The sequence below is a fragment of the Molothrus ater genome, chromosome 29 (assembly GCF_012460135.2).
Source record: "Molothrus ater isolate BHLD 08-10-18 breed brown headed cowbird chromosome 29, BPBGC_Mater_1.1, whole genome shotgun sequence".
NCBI lineage: Eukaryota > Metazoa > Chordata > Aves > Passeriformes > Icteridae > Molothrus > Molothrus ater.
The window spans coordinates 747,580-773,039 of NC_050506.2; the positions used below are offsets into that span (position 1 = coordinate 747,580).

The 25,460-nt window shown below is 53.2% G+C and overlaps 6 protein-coding genes across 6 annotated transcripts; all 6 read left to right on the forward strand.

Annotated features, from left to right (window-relative positions):
* Positions 1-3,790: 3,790 nt before the first annotated feature.
* LOC118695893 (keratin-associated protein 9-1-like) lies at positions 3,791-5,881 on the forward strand. Its single transcript, XM_054517621.1, is given in 4 exon segments — positions 3,791-3,820; positions 3,822-3,881; positions 4,499-4,618; positions 4,688-5,881. Coding segments are annotated over 4 exon segments (1,404 nt in total).
* Positions 5,882-9,983: 4,102 nt separating this feature from the next.
* On the forward strand, positions 9,984-10,277 carry LOC118695894 (keratin-associated protein 5-5-like). Its single transcript, XM_036397705.1, has one exon. It carries the CDS (start codon positions 9,984-9,986, stop codon positions 10,275-10,277), a length of 294 nt encoding a protein of 97 aa, XP_036253598.1.
* Positions 10,278-13,772: 3,495 nt separating this feature from the next.
* On the forward strand, positions 13,773-13,985 carry LOC118696061 (putative small proline-rich protein 5). The gene has a single exon (XM_036397992.1). It carries the CDS (start codon positions 13,773-13,775, stop codon positions 13,983-13,985), a length of 213 nt encoding a protein of 70 aa, XP_036253885.1.
* A 2,518-nt stretch (positions 13,986-16,503) lies between these two features.
* LOC118695895 (small proline-rich protein 2H-like) lies at positions 16,504-17,154 on the forward strand. The gene has a single exon (XM_036397706.1). It carries the CDS (start codon positions 16,570-16,572, stop codon positions 17,152-17,154), a length of 585 nt encoding a protein of 194 aa, XP_036253599.1. The 5' UTR covers positions 16,504-16,569.
* Positions 17,155-20,290: 3,136 nt separating this feature from the next.
* Positions 20,291-21,226, forward strand: LOC118696014 (keratin, ultra high-sulfur matrix protein-like). The gene is made up of 2 exons (XM_036397930.1): positions 20,291-20,851; positions 21,110-21,226. Exons 1-2 carry the CDS (start codon positions 20,291-20,293, stop codon positions 21,224-21,226), a joined length of 678 nt encoding a protein of 225 aa, XP_036253823.1.
* Positions 21,227-24,061: 2,835 nt separating this feature from the next.
* LOC118696043 (sericin-1-like) lies at positions 24,062-24,529 on the forward strand. Its single transcript, XM_036397969.1, has 2 exons — positions 24,062-24,234; positions 24,331-24,529. Exons 1-2 carry the CDS (start codon positions 24,062-24,064, stop codon positions 24,527-24,529), a joined length of 372 nt encoding a protein of 123 aa, XP_036253862.1.
* The last annotated feature ends 931 nt before the right edge of the window (positions 24,530-25,460 follow it).

The window sequence follows — 25,460 nt, forward strand, 5'->3', positions numbered from 1 at the left end:
CTTCCAGCTCGTCCCAGTGCTCGTGGCTCCGCAGCTTTGCCACTTCTCTCCAAGAAAAAGCTTCTAAAACCGCCGGAGGTGATGCAGTTTTAGGATGAAACCTCTCGGTTTGAGGAGCTCTGAGATGTTTATCTTTCCTCTGCCAACGCTGGGAATGGTTCCCTTCTTGCTTTGCTGCTTCGTCCTCCAGCAAGACAATAAAAATGGTGTTTCAAGCCAAATGAGCAGTCCTGGATGTTTTCAGTCACTGCTGCATTAAATGAGCTGGGTCGGTGGGCAAGAGGGGCATTGAGGGGCTGGAGTGTGGCAGAGAAAGGAACAGAGCTGGGGAAGGGGCTGGGGCAGCAGGAAAAGGGTCTGGGGGAGCTGGGGGGGCTCAGCTGGGAGAAAAGGAAGCTCAGGGGGGACATCAGGAGGAATTTCCCCATGGAAAGGGCGGTCAGGCCTTGGAAAGGGCCGCCCAGGGAGGTTTGGAGCCACCATCCCTGGAGGTGTCCAGGGAAGGCCTGGAGGTGGCACTCAGTGCCCTGGGCTGGGTGAGAAGGTGGGCATCAGGCACAGGTTGGATTTGGTGGTCTTGGGACCTCTTTTCTCTGGGATTCCACGCTGGTCTGGGTGGCATCTCTGTTTTCCTGTGGTTTTGGAATCACGATTTAATCCCTGGAGCCGGAGGAATGCCAAGGAAACGTGAAATCCATGGAAAACGCCTGCAAGAGGTGGGAGGAGCACGTGGGGTGAAAGAAATCCTTGCCCTGGGCTCAGCAGATGTTGGGGGTTCGGGTTTCCACCTGACCTGTGTGTTCATGTTTCTGCTTTCAGTTCTGCTATTTTTGGAACTGAAATAAAATCAAACCCTGCAGGGTTTTGAGCATGGAACAGCCTCAATTAACCAGTTTCTGCAGTGTAAAATGAGTGAAGGTTTCCCCAGCGTGACTCATCCCTCATCACCCATCCCTGGCCGTGGGAAACAGCCTGGAATGAGCTGGGTGCTGCAATAGCCACTAAATGACCACTTGGTCAATAAGCAATTGGAATTAGTTATTTATAGGTTCTGGAGAAAATGCTCATTAGAGAGGAATGGGTTAAAAAGGAAAAGTTGAGGTCGGGGCAGAGAGCAATGAATGATTCACCTGCCTGGGGGTTCCTGCCCTTGCCAAGAGGTGGCTCAGCCTCATAGGAGCCTGAAAAAAACCAATTTTCTTACTCATTCCTGCCCTCCCTGCAGGTGGGAATTGAGTTTGTGAGGTTTCACCGCAGCGGTGGTTTGGTCTTCAAGCAGAGACTTTCACTTCCCTGTGCTGCCCCAGCTTCCAATTCCCTCCTCCCTCACTGACCACGGCACGTTTTATTTCATTTTCCAAATCCAGAGAAAGCCATAAAGTTGATAAGGAGCCTTTTCCCCATGGATCCAGGCTGGGAATGTTGGGAATGTTGGGAATGTTGAGCCTGTGGAGACCTCAGAGCCTCTCCCAGGATCTGCAGGGGCTCCGGGGAAGCTGGAGAGGGACTTTTCCTCAGGAACTGCAGGAACAGGACACGGGGAATTATTTCAGATTGATGGAGAGGAGTTTTAGGTGGGATAAAATGAAGGAATTGTTCCCTGTGAGGGTGGGAAGGCCTCGAAGAACCACAAGCGTTTGGCAAGAGAAATCCTCTTTTCCAGGTGGCCTGAAGGGACACTTCTGCTCTGCTAAGGACACACCAAATAACTTCAGGCTTATTAATTTCTGTTGTTTACACCTCCGTGTAAACAAATTTAAAAAGTAAAACAAATTAAAAATTAAATTCAAATGACAACACCGTGGATTCCACAACCCGGACAAACTGTGAGGAAACCCCCAGAGATTAATGGGGAGGAATTTGCCTCAGGATTGCTTTCCTGTATCTTCAATCCGAACAAATGGAGCTCTGCTCCTCTGGGCACCTTTCAGAGCCTGCACAGTTCTTTCACTCAAAGCAAAAGATTATTGAGACATTTTTATGGCCCTAATTTGAATATTTTCCTCTGCAAAATCGCTGTTGGGATCTACGAATCCACCTTGCAGAGCTTTAAACTCCTCCGGTGTTCACATCCGACTGGGACAATGGGAATTTTTTGGCTCGCTGGATGAAACCATGCACCAAACCCATACAAAGTCAACATAAAACGGCCTAATTTTGGCCAAACCCTCTTCCATCACCTCCCTGCTCAGGATATCCCACATTTCTGATGCTGGAATTTCTCTGGAGTCTCCGGAATCACCTGGAGCCGCAGGGGCTCGGCCGCTGCAAATGTCAATCACTAATTAGGAGAGAATGGGCGGCACCCGGCTCAAGGTCATTAATGCAGCTAGAGCCAATAGGAAATTAAGCTCTGAGGGAACTGGAACGTTGACCTTGGGATGGCCTTGCCTGGAGAAGTGGTGACTTCACGGTCCTGTGAATTCCTAGAAGGAGGAGCAGCTCCTCCAATTGTGACGTGGCCCAACATCAAGAGCGGAACTGAGGGGAAACAGAGGATTTGTGTCACCAGGAGCCAGACTGAAGGTTCTGGTGGCCCAAAGTGTCCTCAACATCCAGAATTGGATGAGAAAACACAGCCTAAATCTCCCCTCCCTCACCCCAGCAGAAGTGAGGGGTCTCCAGGGATGCAGGGGGTCCTTCGGTGCTCAGCACCCATTTCCACCCCAGGGGTGACCTCAGTCACCAAACATTTCCCGTGACGGGAGAGAGATCATTTTTTAATAAAGTCGTGGTTTAATTTGAGATCCTCGAGATGCTCAGGACACATCACACGGAGGCTTTTATGCAAAACAGATATTAACATCCATCATTAATGGCTGATCACAACGTGATCATTAGCATCGGCGCTAATCGCTGCCAGCGGGTGACTGGGAGCTGAGCACGGAGTTTTTCCAGAATTAGCATCCGTGGGTGGCTCTTCCATTACTCCAGGGCATCTTGGAATCTGAAAAGAATTGAATAGGAATTCTGCAGATCAAGTCATGCCGAGCATAAACAAGATGCAAAACTTCCAGAGCCATTTTGCATTTTGTTTTTATTTAAATGCGCCAAAGAGGAATTGGAAAAACGCAATCTCCGATTTGACCCAAAACCAATCCCAAATTTCCACAACGAATTTGCAAGTGAAAATGTTTGATATTGGCAAGGCCTTGAGCCTGAGAGAGCTCAAGGAGAGTTTGGACAACGACCTCAGGCACAGGGTGGGTCTTTGGGGCTGTGCAGGGCCAGGGGTTGGTCTGGACGGTCCCTGTGGGTCCCTTCCAGCCTGGGGTATTCCATGATTCTATTCCCAGGTGTTTTCCCATGCACGGATGGGATGCAAGGGAAGGGACATCAAGAACTTTCTGGGTTTGCCCTTCTGGTGACCCCAGAGAAGGACTTTGGGCTCCACCATTTCTGCATTCAGACGCAAAGCACGGGACCATGGAACTGCACTTCCTGGAATTCTGTTTTAAAAATCATATCAAGGAGCAACTGACGTCCAGAAGCTTCTGCACGCCTCTGGAATCCACTGCACCTCAATCTTAATTAGGATTTTTATGTCAATTAATCATCTCCACGCAGCAGCCTTACCATATGCAAAGCGGGCAGAAACAACGCCTCCGAGCGTCCCACAAGAATTAACTCGACATTAAAAAATTGTAAAAAATTCACACAACAAATTGATAATAACCCAAAATTGAGGGGTTGGTCAAAAGCCACGAGGCAAAGACTAAACACATGAAGGCCCATTGGGTGAATAAGTACAGGCTTAGTGCGTAAATCACGGATTGCTGGGGGGTACCTCATGTCCGGCAGGACAACTCCGACCTCAATAAAAAGGTCTCCAGGTGCCTCTGCTCCTCACACAGCTTCAGCTCTCAGCAAGAACAAGAACGGTGAGTGCCTCCTACCAGAGATCCTTGGTTCTCTTGGTTCTTTGGCTTTGGGCAAGAGGTGGACTGAGGCTGGGTCGCTGTGTGTGATCTCTGCAGGGTGGTGGGATGGATGAACCTTCAAAGGTGTCTTCGGACCCAAAATGTTCTTTGGCTTTGTGGTTCCATGGGTTTTTGATTCCATGGCTTTGTGATTCCGCGGATTTATTGTTCCAAGGCTTTTTGATTCCAAGGGTTTATGGATCCATGGGTTCAAGGTTCCATGGCTTTGCGGTTCCGTGGGTTTTGCGATTCCATGGTTTTAGCGTTTACAGGGTTCCGTGATCTACAGCTCTCCCTGAAATCCAGATTTTTCTGAGACTGTTGATCTGCTGCCTCTTGGAAAAGACGGACAGAGCACAGTGGAAAATGAGCTGCTTGGGGTGGAAATTCAGGGAGGAGCACAGAACAGGCAGCTCCCAGGAGAGTTCAAATATCTCTGGGACACTGCAGGAGTTGCTTCGATTCCTGCGAGGATCTTGGGTTTCCAACTCAAGACAAAAAAAATTGGAAAAGGGGTGGGATGAGGGCCTGGGCAGGGTGGAAAGATGGGTTGAATCTCAAAGTCCTTTGTGTTCCAGGTCCTCGCTCCAGCCACCCTTCACTCCTCTCCCAACACCATGTGCTCCACTGGATGCTGTTCCACGGGATGCTGCTCTGTCGTGAAGAGCAAGACCGTGTGCTGCACCCCCTGCAAGACTGTGTGCTGCAGCCCATGCAAGACCGTGTGCTGCAGCCCCTGCAAGACAGTGTGCTGCAGCCCATGCAAGACTGTGTGCTGCAGCCCATGCAAGACCGTGTGCTGCAGTCCCTGCAAGACCGTGTGCTGCTCCCCGTGCCAGCAGTCCTGCTGCTGTGACCCGTGCCAGTCTTGCTGTGACCCATGCCAGAAGCCTTGCTGTGACCCGTGCCAGTCCTGCTGTGACCCGTGCCAGTCCTGCTGTGATCCATGCCAGAAGCCCTGCTGTGACCCGTGCCAGTCCTGCTGTGACCCGTGCCAGAAGCCCTGCTGTGAGCCATGCAAGACTGTCTGCTGTGACCCGTGCCAGTCCTGCTGTGACCCATGCCAGAAGCCTTGCTGTGACCCGTGCCAGAGCTGCTGTGACCCGTGCCAGAAGCCCTGCTGTGATCCATGCCAGACCTGCTGTGACCCATGCCAGAAGCCTTGCTGTGACCCGTGCCAGTCCTGCTGTGACCCGTGCCAGTCTTGCTGTGACCCGTGCCAGAAGCCCTGCTGTGAGCCATGCAAGACTGTCTGCTGTGACCCATGCCAGACCTGCTGTGATCCATGCCAGAAGCCCTGCTGTGACCCGTGCCAGACCTGCTGTGACCCGTGCCAGAAGCCTTGCTGTGACCCGTGCCAGAGCTGCTGTGATCCATGCCAGAAGCCTTGCTGTGACCCGTGCCAGAGCTGCTGTGATCCATGCCAGAAGCCCTGCTGTGATCCATGCCAGAGCCTGCTGTGATCCAGTGCCAGAGCCTGCTGTGATCCATGCCAGAAGCCCTGCTGTGATCCATGCCAGACCTGCTGTGACCCGTGCCAGAAGCCTTGTTGTGACCCATGCCAGACCTGTTGTGACCCGTGCCAGAAGCCTTGCTGTGACCCGTGCCAGTCCTGCTGTGACCCGTGCCAGTCCTGCTGTGATCCTTGCCAGAAGCCTTGCTGTGACCCGTGCCAGTCTTGCTGTGACCCGTGCCAGAGCTGCTGTGATCCTTGCCAGAAGCCCTGCTGTGACCCGTGCCAGTCCTGCTGTGACCCATGCCAGTCCTGCTGTGACCCGTGCCAGTCTGTGTGCTGCACCAAGGTGTGCCACAAGTCCGTGTGCTGTGTCCCACGGCCCTGCTGCTCTCCCTGCTGCGTGGTGAAGAAGCCCGTGGTGGTTTGCTGCACCCCCGTGAGGAAGTACTGCACCCCCTGCATCCCCATCCAGCAGTGCTGTGCCAGCCTCAGGAAGACCTGCTAAACTGCCCCAGGTGGCTCTGAGAATGGGCACAAGGAGGTGAAAATCTCCTCATTTGACTCTGGTTCTCATGGTGATGGAGACAATTCGTAGCGGTTTTCTTCTTCTTTCCAAGCTTAAGCTTCTGCTTCTTTCTGTCCCTTATTTATCAGTTGTCTTTAGTTACTGCTGTCTTTAATTAATTATTGACTGTCTTGAGTAGGCCTGAATTTATCTCCCATTGTATAAGGCATTAGATATTAGTGGGGTGTTAATTCTCCTCTTGGTGTTTGGGAAACCTTTGGTGTCACTGTGACCGCTCCTCATTTCCTCTCTTGACTTGTAGACAATAAAACTTGGCATTAAGCAAAACACAACATTTGGTCTTTTGGTCGTTCTTACTTGGCTTTGCCCTTAATTTGTCACTTTGCCCAGGATTTGTCACTTTGCCCAGAATTTTCCATCTTGCCCAGGACTTATCACCTTGTCCAGGACTTGTCATCTTGCCCAGAATTTTCCATCTTGCCCAGGACTTATCACCTTGTCCAGGACTTGTCATCTTGCCCAGAATTTTCCACCTTGCCCAGAATTTTCCATCTTGCCCAGGACTTGTCACCTTGCCCAGAGTTTGTCCTCATTCTGGCACCATCTGTGCCTTTGGCCAAAGTCCACACATTTGGTACACAAAGAACTCTCCAGGCTCTTGGCACACATTGAGTCGTGTCTGAAGCAAGCAGAGCATTCCTGATCCTCTGGAATGGGTGCCCAGAGGAGCTGTGGGTGCCCCTGGATCCCTGGAATTGTCCAAGGCCAGGCTGGAGGGTTTGGAACAGCCTGGGACAGTGGGAGGTGTCTCATGGCAAGGGGAGGAACGAGATGAACTTTAAAGTCCTTTCCAGCCCAAACCATTCCTTGATTCCTCCTTGCCCTTCCTGAGCATTCACCTCACTCAGATTTTACTACAGAACGGAAAGCTGAAGTAATTAAAACTCAAAGGACTGAGCGAGGAGGCGTAACTGCACCACCTGAAAACACAGCACTCCATAAATCAGAGACCCCTCAGATATCCTGACTTGGAAGGGATCCACCAGGATCATGGAGCCCAATTCCTGCCCCTCCAGAGACACCCCAAAATCCCACCCTGTCCCTGAGAGCGTTATCCAAACGCTCCTGGAGCTCCGGCAGCCTTGGGGCAGAGCCCATTCCTTGGGGAGCCTTCTGAGGGCCCCACCGCCCTCTGGGGGAAGAACTTTCCAGAAATATCCAACCTAGAGCTTCCCTGGCACAGCTCCAGCCATTCCCTCAGGTCCTGCCCCTGGTCCCGGAGCAGAGATGGGAGCTGCCCCTCGGGAGGAAGTTGTGGACAGCTCTGAGATGCACAGGAGCTCACCCCTGGCCTCAGAAGGGACATTCCAACAGGAATACCAGGAGGAATTCACTACTCACTGGACAGCAGGCAGCATCTTCTTCCCGCCACCATCTTCTGAAAATAAAAGCTTAGAAACCCCCAGAAATCGTTGAATTTTTACGGGAGCAGAGCGTTTCCCCAGCGCGTTCTGAGCCGGGAATGAAACCTGGGGTTGGCATCCAACCTAAAAGCCTCATTCCTAAAATAGCAAACCCGTGAGTCAACGATACCTTCCCTCCCTGGCTGGGACTTTCTTTGCTATTAAAATGCAGGACTCAGCTCGGAATTGCAGGTCTGGAGAAAATGCCCGGAGCTCTGGCTTGATTTGCTTCCTCCAACCTTCACACGCGACATCTGCATTAAAATCATCTTCTCTACGTGTTTGACTTCTCTAAAAACATTCTTGGGTCTTCAGGAGGTTTTTTATGTATTGTAAATCAGGCAGGAGGATATCCCAGATCAAACCATTCAATAAAGAGCTTTCTCTTTAAGGAATCTTGTGAATATTCATTCCGTCTTTGAATCACAGAATTACGGGATGGGTTGGGTCGGAAGGGATGTCAAAAACCACCACGTTCCAACACCCCTGCCATGGACAGGGACACCTGCAGCTAGGCCAGAGCTCCATCCAACATGGCCTTACCCCACACGGGAAAAGCTGCAGGAGCAGATTCCCAAAAATCTCAAACTCCCAGAACCACCGTGGAAGTTTCCAAAAACATCACAGGATGGAGCGTCGGCTATAAAAGGAACTTTGAGTGGATGTCATTTCTGACCCAAGAGCAGGTTAAATGGTGTTGAACAGCAGGGAAAATGCTCTAAATGCTGGCAGTGGTGGGGTGGCTCAGCCTGGAGAAGAGGCAGGTTTGGATGGGATATTGGGAAGAAATCCTTCCCAGCGAGGGTGGTAATCCCTGGCACAGGATATTCCATGGGTGTCCCATCCCTGGATGTGTCCAAGACCAGGATGGATGGGGCTTGAAGCAACCTGGGATAGTGGAAGTTGTCCCTGCCCATCCAGGAGGGTTGGACTGGATGATTTTGGGGTTTCTTCCAACCCCAAATAATTCCATATTTCTATGACTACAATACCAGGATCATCTTGGCCAGCAGGACAGCAATAAAGCCCGATAAAAATGCGATGAATGATTGATTCAAGGGAGATGTTTGAGGGTTTACACAGGGAGGACATCGCTTTCCTGCAGGCAACTCCTGGTTGTCATTGAGTGACCAAAACAATGTCCTCCCCTGGGGACAATTCCAGAGGGGACACCCGACGTCACAAGAGGTCGTGGTCACATCCTGGAAAGGCAGATCCTGTCCCAGTCACCAGGGATCACCTGCCACCACGTCAGCCTCACAGTCAGAGTCTCCTGGACGTGATGGCAGCCTCTTTTTGCCATGATTGGTGCTGCCTCAGCATCCTGGAATTCCCATCTTTTACCGGAGGCCCCTCTCATCACATGGAAGCCCCACCAACATCTTCTGGCGTGGAGCTGTCCCTGCTCTGCGTGTGGCCGCAGTTCCTCACGTGAACACTCAAACGTGATCACCACAAGTCTCCTCAGTCCCGGAAACCTTTGGGATAATCTCAGAAATTGGGAATGTGTGGAACCAACACAGGGAAAAACCCTCACACACCCACTGCTGCTCTGAAAGCTGCTTTGTTTAGACTCAGCCCATCCATTCCATGGATGAAAATGAGAAAAAATCTTAATACAACAAAAATTACAAAACAGGGAGTGTGAGGACCCAGCACCCTGAAGGGAGGCCCAAGAGCAAGACTGAGAAAGGGCAAATTTCAGCCTAAATTTTGACCACAGAGGCAGGAAAAAAAAAAAAAATTATTCCCGTTGACCAAAAATTTCCACCGGCCCCCAGAGATCCCGGCCAAGGGCAGAGGGGACACATGAGCAATGACAACTCCAAGTTCCAGGCATGGTTGTCCCACTGCTTCAGCACCTGGCTCCCCTCAGGCACATTGTTAAGCGTCCCTGTGTCCCAAGGTCATTCCTTGGGAAGGGGTGGGAATACCTCAGAGCTCCCTCCCTCTGGTGCCATTAACGCAAATCCATTAGAAAATTTGCATCTGTTGTTTCCTCTGGAGGAGTAATTATGGGGCACAATTGAGGTGGTGAGCAAACAGAAAGAGGCAGAGATTAAACACGGGGGGGAGGAAGGCACGTGAGGGGGTACCCCGGGTGATCCACGGGGTCAGAATTGCCAAGGGATGCCTCATTTCCAGGGGAGGAAGCTTTGGAGAGTATAAAAAGCTCCCCCCAGCCCAGGGGTCTTCATTCGATCGTCTCCACTTCTCCTCTCCTCTCTCCACTGCTCAGCAGGGTAAGTTGGACTTTGCTACTTGTCTTTACTTTGGGATTCTCTGTTTCCCTGGGTTTCTCCAGGGTTTTCTGGGCTGTCTGGTTTGGGACTGGACACTGAAGAAGATTTTGGGATCACAGATTGGTTTTGGGGACCAGAGATCGGTTTTGGGCTGCGCCCAGGTGGATTCTCTCTGGCAGAACCAGTGCTGGACAAAACGCCAGAAGCACAGGAGTCAGTCCTGGGATTCAGGACACCAGGCACCTTCCTGGCCAGTTTGGGATGGATTTGGGGATAAGAAAGCTTTAAGCTGCCTCAGTCTCTGGGAGATTCAAGCAGAGAAAAAGACAAACTCTCTCTTTCCCTTCCAGCCTCGCCTCCACTCCCATCATCAAGATGCCCAACGGATGCTGCGGCGGCGGAAGTAGCTACACCATGTGCTGCTACAGCAGCCCCAAGACCTGCAAGAGGCCGATGTGCTGCAGCCCCATGCAGTGCTGCAGCCCCTGCTGCACCCCCTGCTGCACCCCCTGCTGCATGCCCATGCAGTCCTGCTGCATGCCCTGCTGCTACACCATCACCAGCAACAACAACAGCGGCTGCTGTGGCGGGAAGCAGCGGTGGCTGCTGCGGCGGCAACTAAACCCACCCGGCTCGTCCCCTCTTGGATACGGATTTGGATATGGATAACACACCGAATGCTCCTCCTCCTGTGCTTAGAAGCTGTAGAACTCCTCCTCTTCTTCTCCTGCCTTCCTTCACCTCATCCTTGTGATGTGCCCTGAAGCCGCGGCCCAGCGAGTTCCTCCCGCGAGCGCTGGGCGCTGCTCTTTGTCCTCCTCTTGGTGTGTGGGATGTTTCACTCTTTTCATCACTGTTTCGTTTTGATCTTTCTGGAAAAAAAAAAAAAAAAAAAAAACAAACAATAAAATCTGTAGTTTGTGACCCCGCAACCTCCTGGTGTTGAGCTGTTTGTTCGCTGGTGGATCCAGGGGGTTTTGCCGCGCCTTTCAGCCTTTTCCTGGTGGTTTTTCCCAGTGCTGGGATTCTCCTGTCTCCAAGGTGTTCACTGAAATAAAATCACAGCATTCCTGATGTAAATTAATTCAAATTGGAGTTCCTGGCACTCTGGGAGTGATATTTGCCCTCTCTGTATAAAATAGCAGAAAAATAGGAAGAGAATAGGAGAAAAAATGGTTGTTTGGAGACCTCACAGCAGCTTCCAGGATATGGAGCAGCTCCGGGGAAGCTGGAGAGGGACTTTTCATCAGGAACTGCAGTGACAGGACAAGGGGGAGTGGGGTCAGACTGACAGAGGGGAAATTGAGGTTGGATATTGGGAAGAAATCATTCCCTGTGAGGGTGGTGAGGAGCTGGCACAGGTTTTCCAGGGAATTTCTGGTTGTGCCATCCCTGGAAGTGCCCAAGACCAGGTTGGACAGGTCTTGGAGCCACCTTGGATAGTGGAAGTTGTCCCTGCCCATGGAAAGGGGTGGAATAAATGGATTTTTAAGGTCCCTTCCAACCCAAAGCGGTCTCTGGTTCTATGAAAATAATCCATAAACTCAGAAAAACCAGGAATGTTTTCAGGAAGAGTCTGACACAGACACATCCCAGACAGCCAAAATCTGCCTCAGGACTCACAGCGCCAGTCCCTTCAGACAGTCTGACACTCAGGACATGGAGGTTCTGCCTCTGCCAAACTGAGTTTCCAGGCATTTGTTTGTAAAACAAATGCTGAGGAGCCTCTGCTGCCTTCAAGGGTCGGTTGGAGTTCTACCAAAACATGAAAGTTCTGCACTGCCATCCTTTTGATGCATTTTATGCCCTTTTCTGACTCTGTTTCCACGCTGCTTCAGTCCCTTGTTTGCATTGTGATCCACACCCAACTCCCCAAAAACAGTTCGGGTACCCTGGTTCCACCGAGAGTTGGACATGACCATGCAGGGTGGGAAATGCCCACCTCCACCTCCCTTCTCACAGCTGCCAATGGAAAACCTCCCTCAGGAGGCACAAGTGGAGTGCATCCCTTTGCTTCTGCCCCATTAATTCCCTGCAAATTGATAAATGGATCTGCCCAGGTGCATTTGTCTCTCCCACCAGGAAGGAAATGCCGCGCGTGTTCTCCTGCCCTTCACGCAGAAGTCACAATTACCGCCTTGCTTCTCCCTCGTTTCACTCCAGAAATTGCTCTCATGCCGGGGAAGCCTGGAAAGGAGCTGCTGGCATTTCCTGCAGGGATGAAACAGCTCCGAGATCTCAATCTGCTCCCCCTTGCACCGCACAGAGAGCAAAGCAAGGTCCTCATCACCGTCCTCGGGGCTGGTCCCAGCTCACCTGGGCCGACCCCTCTCCCCAGCAGCCCTGGGATCCCTGAGGATGTCAGACAGCAGCAGGGAACTGGCCAGGCAGGATCCTCCATCCTCTCATTAGGCAGCTCTCAGGATAATGTGGCGAGGTCCTCGACTGAGAGCTGCAATTTCAGACCGTGAAAAAATCCCTCCCAAAATTCCTGCCCGGTGCTCCTGCCAGGCTTCAGCTGCCCAAGGCTCTGCCCTACCTCGACGTCCCTCCCTTCCTCTGTCCCTCACAGAAAATGGTTTCACCTCAAAAAAGTCTCTTCCTGAGTCCCTGCCTCCCACTCAGCTCCACCAGCCCAGCGAGGAGCAGTTTCTGTGCTGGGCCCTTCTCTTCCACCTCAATCTTCTCATTTTGGGTTCATTCTGGGCTCCGTCCATTTCCAACACCCTCAGAGGGTCCTGCGCCAAGTCCAAAACCCTCCGTCCCTGCTCAGGGCCAGGATTCCAGAATTCCTGGAATTCAGCTGGATGCCAGGGGAGGCTGCAGGAGGGAAATGTTGATTTGGGGTGCTCCACACCCAGTCCTGGAGCCACCATCCCTCATGTTGCCTCTTACACAGGCAGAGCTGCCCCTTAACCTTTTAATTGAAATATTAATAAAAATACTAATAAAAATACAATTTAATAAATAAAGGGAGAACTTCCCAAACCTGGAAGTGTCCAAGGACAGGCTGGATGGAGCTCTGAGCAGCCTGGACATGTCCCTGCCCATGTCCCCTGCAGAGGGGCGGAATTGGATGATCTTTAACATCACTTCCAACCCAAACCATTCCAGAATGCATTTGCACGGAGTCACGTGCGGGTGACTGAGCCCCAGACATCCCAAACACCCCTGGCTCCCTCCTCACATGCACATCCAGTGACCAGGAACAAACAAACATCCCCATTTTCCTGATGTTTTCCCAATTTGCTCCAAACACCATCCCCGCGGAACGACCGGCACGACGCCGGGGCTGGGTTTGGGCTCCAGCTCTGATTCAGCACCAGCTGCTGCTGAGTCAGTCCCAGAACATCTCCATCCAGCAGATACGAGGCCGCATTTTTTAGCTCCCTCACAAGGTTGTGGGGAGGACAAATTCATCCAAATTCACGGGAGCCCTTTGATTATCTCCAGGCTAAACCATGACGAGGCAGAAGGAGCGTGGTGATCATCAGTAATGAGGCGAAATGCAAATTCCAGGCGACACCTATGGCTAAAAAATATGGGTTTGGATGGATAAACAGGGAAGCTGGAATGGTCAATGGCTGTCTCACTTCCAGGAGGAAGGATGGCCGGGAGTATAAAAGGGCTCCGGGCCCAGCTCACTTCATTCGCTCATCTTCTCCTCCCTTCAGCTCTCCTCATTCTTCAGCAGGGTAAGTGAGAACTTCGAACCCTTCCCTCACCTCCTAAAGGGGAATTTTGGACATCTAAAATTTAGATATCTGATATTCATAGCAGATCCAAGTATTTTTGGGCATCTGGGGTGGAGATTGGACTTTGGGGTTTTACGAACTCTGCACAAGGGGATGAGCTGGGAATGTTCGGGAGGTTCTGGGAGTATCAACGGGGCCATGCAGGGGAGGGGCATGGAGAACATTCCAGAAGAGTCCAGAGTGGGCTGCTCCTCCTAAGACACCAGAATGAGCCATTGGGCACCTGCACCGTGGGAAAAACCCAGAGCTGCTGCCACAATTTCCAAACAGGACACGCCTGGGTTTGGACCCCCAAAGCTGAATCGAATAACCAGAGCCTTGAGTTCCCCCCAAACTCCAAACCCGCTGCTCCCCCTCACAGCCCCTCTCTGCTCCTTCCAGCTCCGCCTCCTCTCCCACCACCTCCAAGATGCCCAACGGGTGCTGCGGCGGCGGAAACAGCTACTCCGTGTGCTGCTACAGCAGCCCCCGCTGCTGCAAGACCCCCATGTGCTGCAGCCCCATGCAGTGCTGCAGCCCCTGCTGCATGCCCATGCAGTCCTGCTGCATGCCCATGTCCTGCTGCTACACCATCAGCAACAACAGCAACAACGGCTGCTGCGGCGGCTGCTGCGGCAACTGAGCTCAGCTGGCACATCTCCGGCTCAGACACGGATTTGGACACGGATTTGGACATGGATCCCAACCCCGACGCTTCTCCTGCTGTGCTTGGACACCTAGAATTTCTTTTTGGTGCCTTTAGTCCCCTGGCTGTGCCCTGAAGCCGCTGCCCAGCGAGTTTCTGGCGCTGCTCTTCCTTCCTCTCTTGGTGATGGGGCTGTTTCCCTCTTCCTTCTCTTTATTTAATCCCCAATTAGCCGTGAAAGACAATAAAATTTGTAACTTCTGACCCTGCAAACTCCTGGGTTATGTTTATTCATTTCTCTTTATCCCTTAAACAGTAGTGTGGGATGTGTTGAGCATTTGCCTAATTGATTAATGTAATTAATTTTGCATGTTTGGCATTCTGTGACGACAACGCCTCGCTGTACCTGGTGACCTCTTTGGGTTCACCTGGGGGAAAATGGGACTTGCAAATGAAAAATGTCACCTCAGCAAGAGGTGACAGTTTAATTCATCAGTTTAATCAGTTTAATTCATTTTTCTCCTGCTCATTTGAGATCCAGTTTGAGATGAAAGCATGTCTGTGGTCCTAAGCAGAGCTGGAGGTCTTCTATTCCTAATGGGAATCTTCCCAGATTTAAAAGCTCTTGCTGAGCTTTTAAAGGTTTTTAAATTAATAAACAGACCAGGGTCATTCAGGTTGGAAGGGATTTTAAAGCTCACCCACTCCCACCCCTGCCATGGACAGGGTCACTTCCCACTGGCCCAGGCTGATCAGATTCAGGTCCAGACTGAAGGGTCCGGAAACGCTGAATCATTTTCTCTGTGTTCTATTAAAATGTGGGAAGCTTTAAGAGACCAGATCAGAAATTAAATATTCACACTTGGGGATTTGTGAAATCCTCGGGAAGTGGCTCCAAAATTCCTTTAATGTGAAAAAAAAAATCCAAGCCCAGCATCAACCTGGGGCTCTGGCAATGAGTTCTAAACCTAAAATCCTGCTCGGCCCTAACAGATCCCGAGGTCTTTTTCATCTTTCCATACAAATCCCGTGGCTTCCTGCCAGGCAATTCCACTTCTCCTGTAGCTACGGAATAAATGAATAAATTACAGCAGGGCCCTGTCAGGTGCCAGCGCAGCCCTGGAGCCACACCCCCGAATTCTGCGAATGCTTTTCGCAGTGATTCAAACCCAAATTCCACCGGACAGAGCTCCGAGCATCCCTTACCCCGCATTGAAATGCCTTTGGAGCCCCGCGGGGCTCCTGGGAGAGGAATTTTCCTGGTACTTCAAACACGTCTCGGCCACAGAAATGCAAACTGGAGCAGCTCCACAAAGCAAAAATGCCAGAAAGGTGGACACGGTCCTTGGCAGGGCCTGGAATTGTTTCTGTGTGAGGTCATCGCTCCTCTGGTGTCCCCATTCCAGACTTTCCGCACATAAAAGGCTTTTCCTCGCCGTAGCCAAGGTGCTCCGCATTTGGGAGCGAATTAATTTAATTTAATCCATTTAGATCAGGGAATAAACCTCCAAACATCCCATGCCCAGCCTGCCACTGTCCCCCCGTGCCCGGTGTCCGCAGGAATCCCGGATTCCCATCTCCCACAGCAGCACCACCCGGCGCTGGGGCCACCCTGGGTTCCCTCCCCTTCCTCTGGAAGGACCCCTGGGCCCTTTTTGTGGTTTTCCCACCGCCACCTGAGTCCCCTTCTGGGCGCATCACTCAGCATCCCGGCATCCCAGGTATCCGCATCCCATCCCGGGATCCCGTCTGACTAACGCGGGGCAGGAGCCCATCCGAGCCCGGCCAGGACTAATGGGATAATGGCCACAGCCTCTTCAGAGCGCTGCCCACACCGGGCCAGGCGTTAATTGGGGCTGATTAAGCCGGCAGAGAGCTCCAGGAACAAAACACACACACACACACACACACACACACACACGGCAGAGGCCTCAGTGCTCAGCTATTCATTCCCAGGACGTGCCTCATTCCCTGCAGAGCTCGGCCCATATAAAAGCTTCCAGCCCCGGCTCTCTGTGCTCAGGACTCCGATTCCCTGCTCAGCCCGTCCGTTTCTGCTCGCAGGGTGAGTTGGATGCTCTCAGATTCCTTGGAAATAGCAAAAAAAAAAAAACCAAACAAAAAACAAAAGGCGTCGGTGTTTTGTTTGCGTTTTCCCGGGTTGTTTATGCCCGAGGGCTTGGTCACCCTCAAAGGATTTTGTGAGTCATGGGAGAAGCAGCTCCCGAGGGAACTGGGGGGGCTCAGCTTGGAGAAAAGGAGGCTCGGGGGGGGAATTTTGGGCTCCGCAGAAGTCCCTGACAGGAGGGGACAGCGCGGGGGGGTCGGGCTCTGCTCCCAGGGAGCAGGGACAGGATGAGAGCTGGGCCAGGGCAGGCTCGGGTTGGAGTCGGGAGGAATTTCCCCCTGGAAAGGGGTCAGGGCTTGGCAGGGGCTGCCCAGGGAGCTTTGGAGTGCCCGAGGAATTCCTGGACGTGGCTCTCGGCTGGGTGGTGTTGATCCATCTCATGCTGGACTGGATGACCCCGGAATTCTTTTCCACCCTCAACAACTCCCCGATTCTGTGATCTCTGCCCCCAGGATGCTCCAGCAGAAAGGCGGCGCCGACCACGACCTGTGCCAGCACCAGGGCTGGACACCACCCAGCTGCACCGGGCACTGCCACCACGACCCCCCCGAAACCTGCCCCGACCCCCCCGAAACCTGCCCCGACCCCGGCAGCCTCAGCCACGACACCGAGGGCTCCACCCAGAGCTGCCACCCCGGCCATCTGTGCCCACCCCGGCCCTGCTGCTGCCCGGCCCCGCAGAGCTGCAAGCCCCGGCGGCGGGTGGAGGTGAGCCCGGTGCCCCCCGTGTGCCCCCCGCCCGTCAGGATCCACCGGCGGCCGCTGCAGCAGCACCGCCCGTGCCCGCCGTGCCCGGAGCCCGACCCGGGCAAGCCCCGCAGGCGAGTGGAGCAACGTCCCGAGGAGGATGAGGAACCCCCGGTGGTCCTGCGGCCCCCGCAGCGCCGCTGCCCCTGCATCCAGCGACGCCCCCGGCCCGTGCCCTGCTGCCCCCGGCCCTCCCGGCGCTGCTGTCCCCCCGTTGTCCCCCTGCCACCACATCCCGGCCACCAGCAGCAGAAGCAGGTCACGCTGGTGCCCCTCTGCGTGAAGAACTGAGCTCAGGGATCCCTCCCCAGCTCCTGGCTGGGTTTGGGGGGTTCGCCCCCGGCCCAAGGGACGCTCCCAGCGCCGCTCTGGGCTCGCTGCTGCTTTTTGCAGATTTGGGGATGCCCCGCTTGGCCCCGGCACCGACACTTTTTAAATTTTTAAATTCGGGGCGTTCTCCCCCTGCCGGGTTTTGGTTTTCCCCCGCCTGAGGCCACTCGGACACAGAGGAACCGTCACGGGTCTGCTCTGCCGGGCTTCACCTCCAAGGCTGTTGGGGAGCAGCTCCAGGACTTTGCAAGGAAAAAAGGAACCACTGTAGAGGCGGGAGCATCTCAGACTCCTGCAGCTTTATCCTCTCCCCGTGTATTCAAGAATAAAGTTGAAAATTATTTAGCAAACCCTCGGTTCCTCTCTTTTTTGCCCACCGACATTGCAAGGAGAAGATGTTGAGAGAGATTCAGGCTCTCCCGAGGGAACTCGTACATTTAAATCAGGGCTTACACGGGAGGGTTTCAGTTCTGCCCTCAGGGGTTTCTGCAGGTTGGAAAAATCAAGAATAAAGTTGAAAATTATTTAGCAAACTCTCGATTCCTCTGTTTCTTGCCCACCGACATTGCAACGAGAAGATCTTGAAAGCCATTCAGACTCTCCCGAGGAAACTCGTACGTTTAAATCGGAGTCAGGGTTTCAGCTCTGCCCTCAGGGGTTTCTCCAGGTTGGAAAATCCTCCCCACCGCGGTTCACCCACCCCGGGAGCTCGGCATGGGCAGAGCCGGGCACCAACATCTGCTCAGCGCCCAGCACCTTCATCCCCCGAATGGGAGCAGTGCACATCCTCATTTGCATGCTAATTATGATAATGAGCGCGTGGCCCGGCACGGGAGGGGTGGCTGTGCATGCCGGGGATGCCTTTTCGCTCCTGCAGGAAGGTGCAGGCCCAGGGGTAACCTGCTGCTTCTCCTCGCTTTGCCAAAAAAGCCTCCCACAGAGGGCATGAAAATAAATCATTTAATTTCTTGGTAATTTCTTTGTGTTGCCTCGGCATCGCCCGGGCGATGTGTCCTCACACAACCGCCACGGAGAGCTGGGAAGGCAAAAAAGGGAAATTCATCCTCGTTTTCTTGGCCACAGCAATTCTTTTTCTCGTGTCTCATTCCAAATAAAAACACCGCTTACCTGTGAAATTTACCTCGGGAGAGTCCTTTTTTTATTAGGGATTTTCTTCCCAGTTCCCACCACGGTGACTCAGGGCCCACAGACCAAGGCCCAGCTCAGCCCTCGCTTCCAGGTCTGATTTGGTCCAGTTTGTCTCCCAAGCTGCTTCTCAGCAGCCCTCCCATCCCAGTTCCCCCATCCATCCCAGTTGCCCCATCCATCCCAGTTCCCCCATCCCAGTACCCCCATCCCAGTTCCCCCATCCATCCCAGTTCCCCCATCCATCCCAGTTCCCCCATCCCAGTTCCCCATCCCATTTCCCCCATCCCAGTTCCCCCATCCATCCCAGTTCCCCATCCCAGTTCCCCCATCCCAGTTCCCCATCCCATTTCCCCCATCCCAGTTGCCCATCCCAGTTCCTCACCCCAATCTGAGGATTTTCCGAGTCCATCCCATTGTCCAGGGTTTTAATGAAGCTGTTAAACAGCACCAGCACCAGAATCAGCCCCTTTTTCACCCCCACGCTTTTCATCCACCCAGTTCCAAACCTCCCTCAGTTTAACCCCGAGGCTGCTGGGGGAGACTTTGCCAAAAAACCTCACAAAAGTTGGGGCAGAACCACGGAATTGTGGAATGGTTTGGGTTGGGAGGGTTCAAAAAACCAACTTGGGGGTGAGGGAAGGGGCAAATCTGGAATGCAGAAATGGGGAGGAAAGAGAATCATGGAATGGTTTGGGTTGGGAGGGTTCAAAAAACCAACTTGGGGGTGAGGGAAGGGGTAAATCTGGAATGCAGAAATGGGGAGGAAAGAGAATCACAGAAAGGTTTGGGTTGGGAGGGACCTCAAAAAACCAACTTGGGGATGAGGGGAGGGGCAAGTCTGGAATGGAGAAAAAACAGAATCGTGGAAAGGTTTGGGTTGGAAGGGACCTTAGGGATCATCTCACTGCAACTCCCACAGGCACCTTCCACCATCCCAGCCCTGTCCAAGCTGGCCTTGGACACTTCCAGGAATGAGGCAGCCAGAAATTCCCTGGAAAAGCCGTGTCAGGCCCTGCCCGCCGTGGCTCCCTCATGCCCAGAGCCAACCCCCGCATCACGGAAACCGACGGGCACAATCTGCTTTTGGTGACTCTGAGCTGGCCCTTCCCATCACCTGCTCGTGCTTCACCTGGAAATGCTCCTGACGGGCAGCAGGAGGGGAGGGCCGGAGCTCCTGACTCACAGGTCACCCTGCAGAGGGTGAATAAGTCCTTTATTACCTGGCTCACACATCCAAAATGGGGCTTAGGCCGTCTCAAGTCTTTTATGTGCCCCGCTGGGGACCGATGTTATAATTAAAAGATGCTTATCAGAAATGGTGAGTCAAGCAGAACATGCCAGGCACCGGGAACAGCATCCAAATGGAGGAGATGTTTTGCCAATAAATAATTTAATCCTCGTTCCTGCTGCGTGTTTCACGTTCAGGGGAACTCTCAGAGCTCTATAAAAGCCCTCAGCCCCTTGGCCTCTCACATTCTGCTCCACTTCCTGTCTTCATTTGAGATCTGGTGAGGCTCATCTCTTCTTGGATGGGGGTCTGGGTTTGGGAGGTCACACACCTGGACTTTCAGGCCATGCTCTGACACGGGAGAAGCTCTTGAGGGACCTGGGGTGGGATTTACAGCGGTGCCACCGCATGTTGGTCAGTTTTGCTCTTGGAGGTGAAAAATGGGAAAGGGAAGGTCAGAAGAGGGTTTGGATGCAATTTGGATGCAATCTCACCAGCATTGGGCAACTGCAGAAATTTCCTCTGGATCCAAGCCCTAAGGACAAACCCCAAGGGAAGTCAAACAGAACCAGAGGAGACACTGACACCAACCCCATCTCTTCCCCAGGTTTACTGGATCCAAGCCCTCAGGACCAACCCCAAGGGAAGTCAAACAGAACCAGAGGAGACGCTGACACCAACCCATCTCTTCCCCAGGCCTTTTCCCCCCAGAGCCCCGCCATGATTTACTCCTCAGGAAGAGAATCCTTCTTCAACCTGAACTCCACCTGGTACGACCCCTCTGGCTCCTGGCTGGACACACGGCGCACGCCCTTCCGCTACGGCTACTCCACCTGCTGCTCCTCGGGCTCCTCCTCGGGCTGCCACGGCGAGGGCGTCGAGGGCATGAGGGGCCACGACTACCGGCACTACGGCTACCGGCAGCCCCGCTGCGCCGAGCGCTGCCACGGCTACTCCAGCTCGTGCCATGGAGCGGGGGACAGCTGTGTCAGGAGACCCACGTACAGCTACGGGGCATCAGGGGGGTGCCAGGGTTACGGGAGGTCTGTGTGCGCTGAAAGGTGCCAGGGTTACGGGAGGTCCGTGTGCGCTGAAAGGTGCCAGGGCTCCTCGGGTTCGTGCCATGGAGGGGGGTCCAGCTGTGTCAGGAGACCCACGTACAGCTACGGGGGTTCAGGGGGGTGCCAGGGTTACGGGAGGTCTGTGTGCTCCGAGAGGTGCCACGGGACAGTGGCCCAAGGGGGGAAGCCGTGCTGTGGGACGCCCGTGCAGAGCATCCCAGTGCAGAGCTGTCCCCAACCAGTGCAGAGCATCCCAGTCCAGACCTGTCCTCCACCAGTGCAGAGCATCCCAGTTCAGAGCTGTCCCCAACCAGTGCAGATCTGTCCCCGTCCCTGTCCCCCTCCTGTGAAGAGCATCCCAGTCCAGACCTGTCCTCCACCAGTGCAGATCTGTCCCTGTCCCTGTCCCCCTCCCGTGAAGAGCATCCCTGTGAAGAGCTGTCCCCCTCCAGTCCAGACCTGTCCCCCTCCAGTCCAGAGCTGTCCCTGTCCCTGTCCCCCTCCGGTCCAGCAGGGCTGTGTCCCCATGGCCAAGGGCATCCCCCGCCAGCAGCAGAAGCAGGTCTGCAAAATGCCAGCCCGGAAGATCAAATAAAGGACCCGAGGAGTGAGGGAAAACAAAGGAAATTGTCCCTGTCCCCCCTCCCTTGTCCTGCTTTGTCACCCATCTCTGCTCTGTCGCTCTGCTTGTAACGCGCTCTGAAGTTGTGACCCGCTGATGCTGTGAAATTTAAAATGCTTTTCGCCTCGTTTCACAGCAGATGTGGAGGCAATAAATAAAAAATGCTGTCTCAAACCCCCCTCGCATCCGTGTTTCTATCTCCTCATCCCTCTGAGTGGCTCCGGGTCCTTCTGGTGGCCAGAGCTGGGTTTGCAGCGGCCTCACGAGGAGGCTCCAGGGTGGTTCCACCTGGCGGCTCCTCGTTCCCACTCCAGGCAATTTCCTGGTTGGTAAAGTAACAGTTTTCATCACGGGGTGTTTATGCAAGGGTGTAATTAAATATTAATGAAGTTGTGTAAGAAAAATCCACTTTTTAACGGAGAGGGGAAAAGCAGAGGGTCTGTTTGGGACCATGAGGCAACGGGTGCAGCTGGATTGGCACCAAAAACCTCCAAGAAAAAGCCCTGGGGGAAAAAAGGCAGGAAGAGGATTCGGGAATGGCTCTGAAAGCTCACAAATCTCTGGTGGGGTTGGGAGAGGAACCCCCAGGGAGGATTTCTGGGGCCAGGCAGGGATGTGGAGCCGCTGTGAGTCACAGCACCGCGTGCTCGGAGCTCCCGGCGCCTCCCCAGCCCTGGTGAACGCCTCCATCCCCTCCTGAGTCAGGATGTGGCACATGGCACCATCAGCCACCTCCCAGGGTGGGGATTCCTCCTGCTGGAGAAGGGAAAAAAGCAAAAGCAGGTGCAGGGTGGGGGTTTTAGGGTGGACACTGACAGTGACACCACCCAAAGCCTCCCTCGCCAGCTTCTGCCAGGGCAATTCCTTCATAAAAGCAACAAACGACCCCAAAAAAAAGCCATTTCCCCACTCAGAATGGTGTCTGTGGATCCAGGGATGCCTCTCCAAGGAACAGGAGCTTTGTAGGGGATACAGGGAGCAGCTGTGGGGTCAGCACGGTCCTGCCCCATACGTGGGGCCAGGTGCCCCCGGGCCCTGCTCAGGTGTTTGTCTCCATCGATGGAACAGGTTTATCCCCATCACGGAATCAGGGCTGTAATTAATCGTGAATAATGAGTTTCACAAGGATTTCCATTCTCCCGATGTTTGTGAAATATCCCGAGCCGCGTTCGGATTTCCTCATCTATCAGCTCCAGCAATTCAGCTCCACGGGGGGCCAAGGGGTCTTCCGGAATCTGTATTTTATTTTCATTTAATCCGGGCTTTTTTTAATATCACAGTGGCCTCTAGAGTCCTGCAGGAGATCAGGCCTGGAGCTCTCCATGGGCACAAAGACACTTTTGTCCCCAAAGCAGATCCCCATGTCCTCCCACTCCTTCCAGAACATTCTCTACATCCTACGGGCTTTAAATTCCTTCTCTTTGGGTTGAAAGCCTTAAAGTAAAAAAAGGACTGGCCCAAAAAATCCCAGCACTGCTTTTAGTGCTTCTTTGCTGACTTTATTCAGAATTTTTGATGTTTCTTTGATGCCCTGTCCAATTATGTTTCATTTACTACCCACCACTACAGCCTTTTTGTTCCCTTTCTCGTTCATTTTTGGGTTTCCTTTACAACCCCACAATCAGACCCCACAATCCCACCTTCCCACCCTCTAACACCCGTCCCATCTCAGTTCAGGATCTGGGCACAAAGAACAGGTAAATGCCACAATCAAAGGTGACAAAAACCACCCCAAACTCTCCCAGCCCCGCGCCCCACCGGGCCAGGCGTGGTGGGCAATTAACATTTTTATGGAGTAACGAGAGGGATGTCAGGATATCGATCAGCTCCGTGTGTCAAAACAGCACAGCAAAAACTCCCAATTAGCCAAGTGCTCGGGGTGCTGAGCAATCAGGTCCCTCCAGTGGGGCCCCAGCTCGTTTCCGGAGGAGAAGCCCAAGCCAGCCTTTAAAAGCCCTCGCTCCGCGTTTCTCCGCAGCGTCTCAGCTCCTCAGCGTCGCCTCTCCAGCTCCTTCTGATCCAGGTGAGTCCAGATCCATCCGATTTTTACTCTCCTAACGCTCTCCAGCTTCTCCCCAATCCTGAGCTCTTTGGGACTTCTCTTCCACGTCCTATCTCCATCTCAGTCCTTCTGCCAAGTGGGAAAATGTAAAAATTCCCGGCTCAGGTGGCTCTGCATGTCTTGCTCTGGAGTTTGTCCAGCTCTTTTCACTTCTCTCTGATGTACAAGACCAAAGGAGCCACCATGGGCAGATGTACGGGGATAACTCTTCTCCTGCTCAAGAACCTGGCTTAGAACCGTGAAACCATGGAATTATGGAGTCATGGAATGGGCCAGGATAGAAGAGACCTTAAAATCGGCTTGCTGATTTTAGGGACACCCCCACTAGCGCATCCCAGGGTGCTCCAAGTCCCATCCAACGCAGCCTCGTGTCGTGGTTGAGACGGAGACAATGCAAAGCAACTCCCCTTTTTCAGAAGGCTTCAAACCATTTTGATTTTGATGCATGATTTTTATACATTCTTACAAAACTCATAAATTTACACTTATTGGTCATGAGAGACAAACAAAGTGCTCATTGGAACAGGCAGTTGCAGGTTTCTCTTATTTCTCCTCCTTTCTTTCTTGGTTTCTGTATCAACAACCTCAGTAGAAAATCCTTTCAGGGTTGAACACAGATCCTCTTCTCAAACTTCTCTCTGGCTCACAGAAATCGCTGTAAAACCTCTCCCACAGCTTCGGATGCTTCCAGTGTCCCCGCTCATGGCCTTCACTCACAGATGAGTTTCCCCAGCAGGTCTCCAACCATGTGCTCCCGCCAGGACAAGGACCAGTGCCACCAGCAGGAACGGTCCTGCTGCCACAGCCACGGATCCGGTTGCCATGGGAGCAGTGGTGGATCCAGTTGTCATGGTAGCAGTGGCGGGTCTGGTTGCCATGGGAGCAGTGGCGGATCCGGTTGTCATGGTAGCAGTGGCGGGTCTGGTTGCCGTGGAAGCAGTGGCGGGTCTGGTTGTCAAAGGAGCAGCGGATCTGGTTGCCATGGAAGCAGCGGATCTGGTTGCCGTGGAAGCAGCGGCGGATCTGGTTGCCACGGCAGCAGCGGATCTGGTTGCCATGGAAGCAGCGGATCTGGTTGCCGTGGAAGCAGCGGCGGATCTGGTTGCCACGGCAGCAGCGGATCTGGTTGCCATGGCAGCAGCGGGGGATCCTGCCATGGAAAGCCGCCGGAGTGCCAGCAGCAAATCTACCAAGTGTCCTCAAACATGAAGTGATCATCCCACCAGCTGCAGGTGATCCACAGGAGTGCCCTGGATCCTGTGTCACGTTCTGAAAGCTTTGCATGTGCCCAGGAATTTCCAATTTCCAAGGACAAAGTGTCCTTCCCTCCCCGGTGTGTCCTGTAACCTGTCCTGAGCTTGTCTGTGGGTGCTGAAATAAACGCTTTGCTCAGCTGGCACGGTTGTGTGTGGATCGGTCTGTGACTTCATTTGAGCCACCATAATCCATAATTTCAGAGATGTTTTGAGCCAAAGAGTCTAGACAAAAAAAACCCTTTTTTTTTTGCCATTTGGCCCCAAAACGCCACCCCCGAGGGAGGTACCTCAGCGTGCTGGTGGCAAACCCCCAGCCAGCCTTTCTAGAAACGCTGTGCCCGAGCCCTGCCCGAGCCCTGGATCGTGCCAGGGGCGTTGCTCGATGGTTACACAACGAGCTGCTAAATTTCTTCTCAGCTTGTAATTAAAACGAATTGGGTAATTTATTGCTCCGGTATTGCCATTCATGAAATGGATGTTACCGTGATAAGATTGTTCTCGAGTGCGTCAGGAGGATCAGAAATTTCTGGCATTGCTGAAAAGGGTGCAGGCAGCAGCTCACTCCCTGTTTTTGGAGCAGGGATGGCTCGGGAAGGCTCCTTGTCCGAATCTGGGGTTTGCCTTGAGCCCCCAAATTCAAAAACCGTTCTCAAGAGGTGGCCAACCACAAAACGTAGGGTTGCCCGTTGTTAACAAACTCGGAGCAATTAAAACACGAGGAAATGAACACAGGGAGATGCCAAGAGCCAAAAATTCCTTCGAGTGTTTTTTTCCCCAGAGGTCATCGACCACGTTTCTGCTGAGGCCAGAACAAAACACAATTGAAGAGCAGCGACCAAACCCAGGCACAGTTTGTCCTGACACTGTTCTAGATCGTGGCAGAAGATTA

Bases quoted from the DNA above. Each gene is read 5' to 3' on its own strand.
- LOC118695894 (XM_036397705.1), top strand. From the start codon at position 9,984: ATGCCCAACGGATGCTGCGGCGGCGGAAGTAGCTACACCATGTGCTGC.
- LOC118696061 (XM_036397992.1), top strand. From the start codon at position 13,773: ATGCCCAACGGGTGCTGCGGCGGCGGAAACAGCTACTCCGTGTGCTGC.
- LOC118695895 (XM_036397706.1), top strand. From the start codon at position 16,570: ATGCTCCAGCAGAAAGGCGGCGCCGACCACGACCTGTGCCAGCACCAG.
- LOC118696014 (XM_036397930.1), top strand. From the start codon at position 20,291: ATGATTTACTCCTCAGGAAGAGAATCCTTCTTCAACCTGAACTCCACC. The intron at 20,852-21,109 runs GTGCAGAGCTGT...CCTCCAGTCCAG, and splicing joins CGCCCGTGCAGAGCATCCCA to AGCTGTCCCTGTCCCTGTCC.
- LOC118696043 (XM_036397969.1), top strand. From the start codon at position 24,062: ATGTGCTCCCGCCAGGACAAGGACCAGTGCCACCAGCAGGAACGGTCC. The intron at 24,235-24,330 runs GTCTGGTTGCCG...CCGTGGAAGCAG, and splicing joins TGTCATGGTAGCAGTGGCGG to CGGCGGATCTGGTTGCCACG.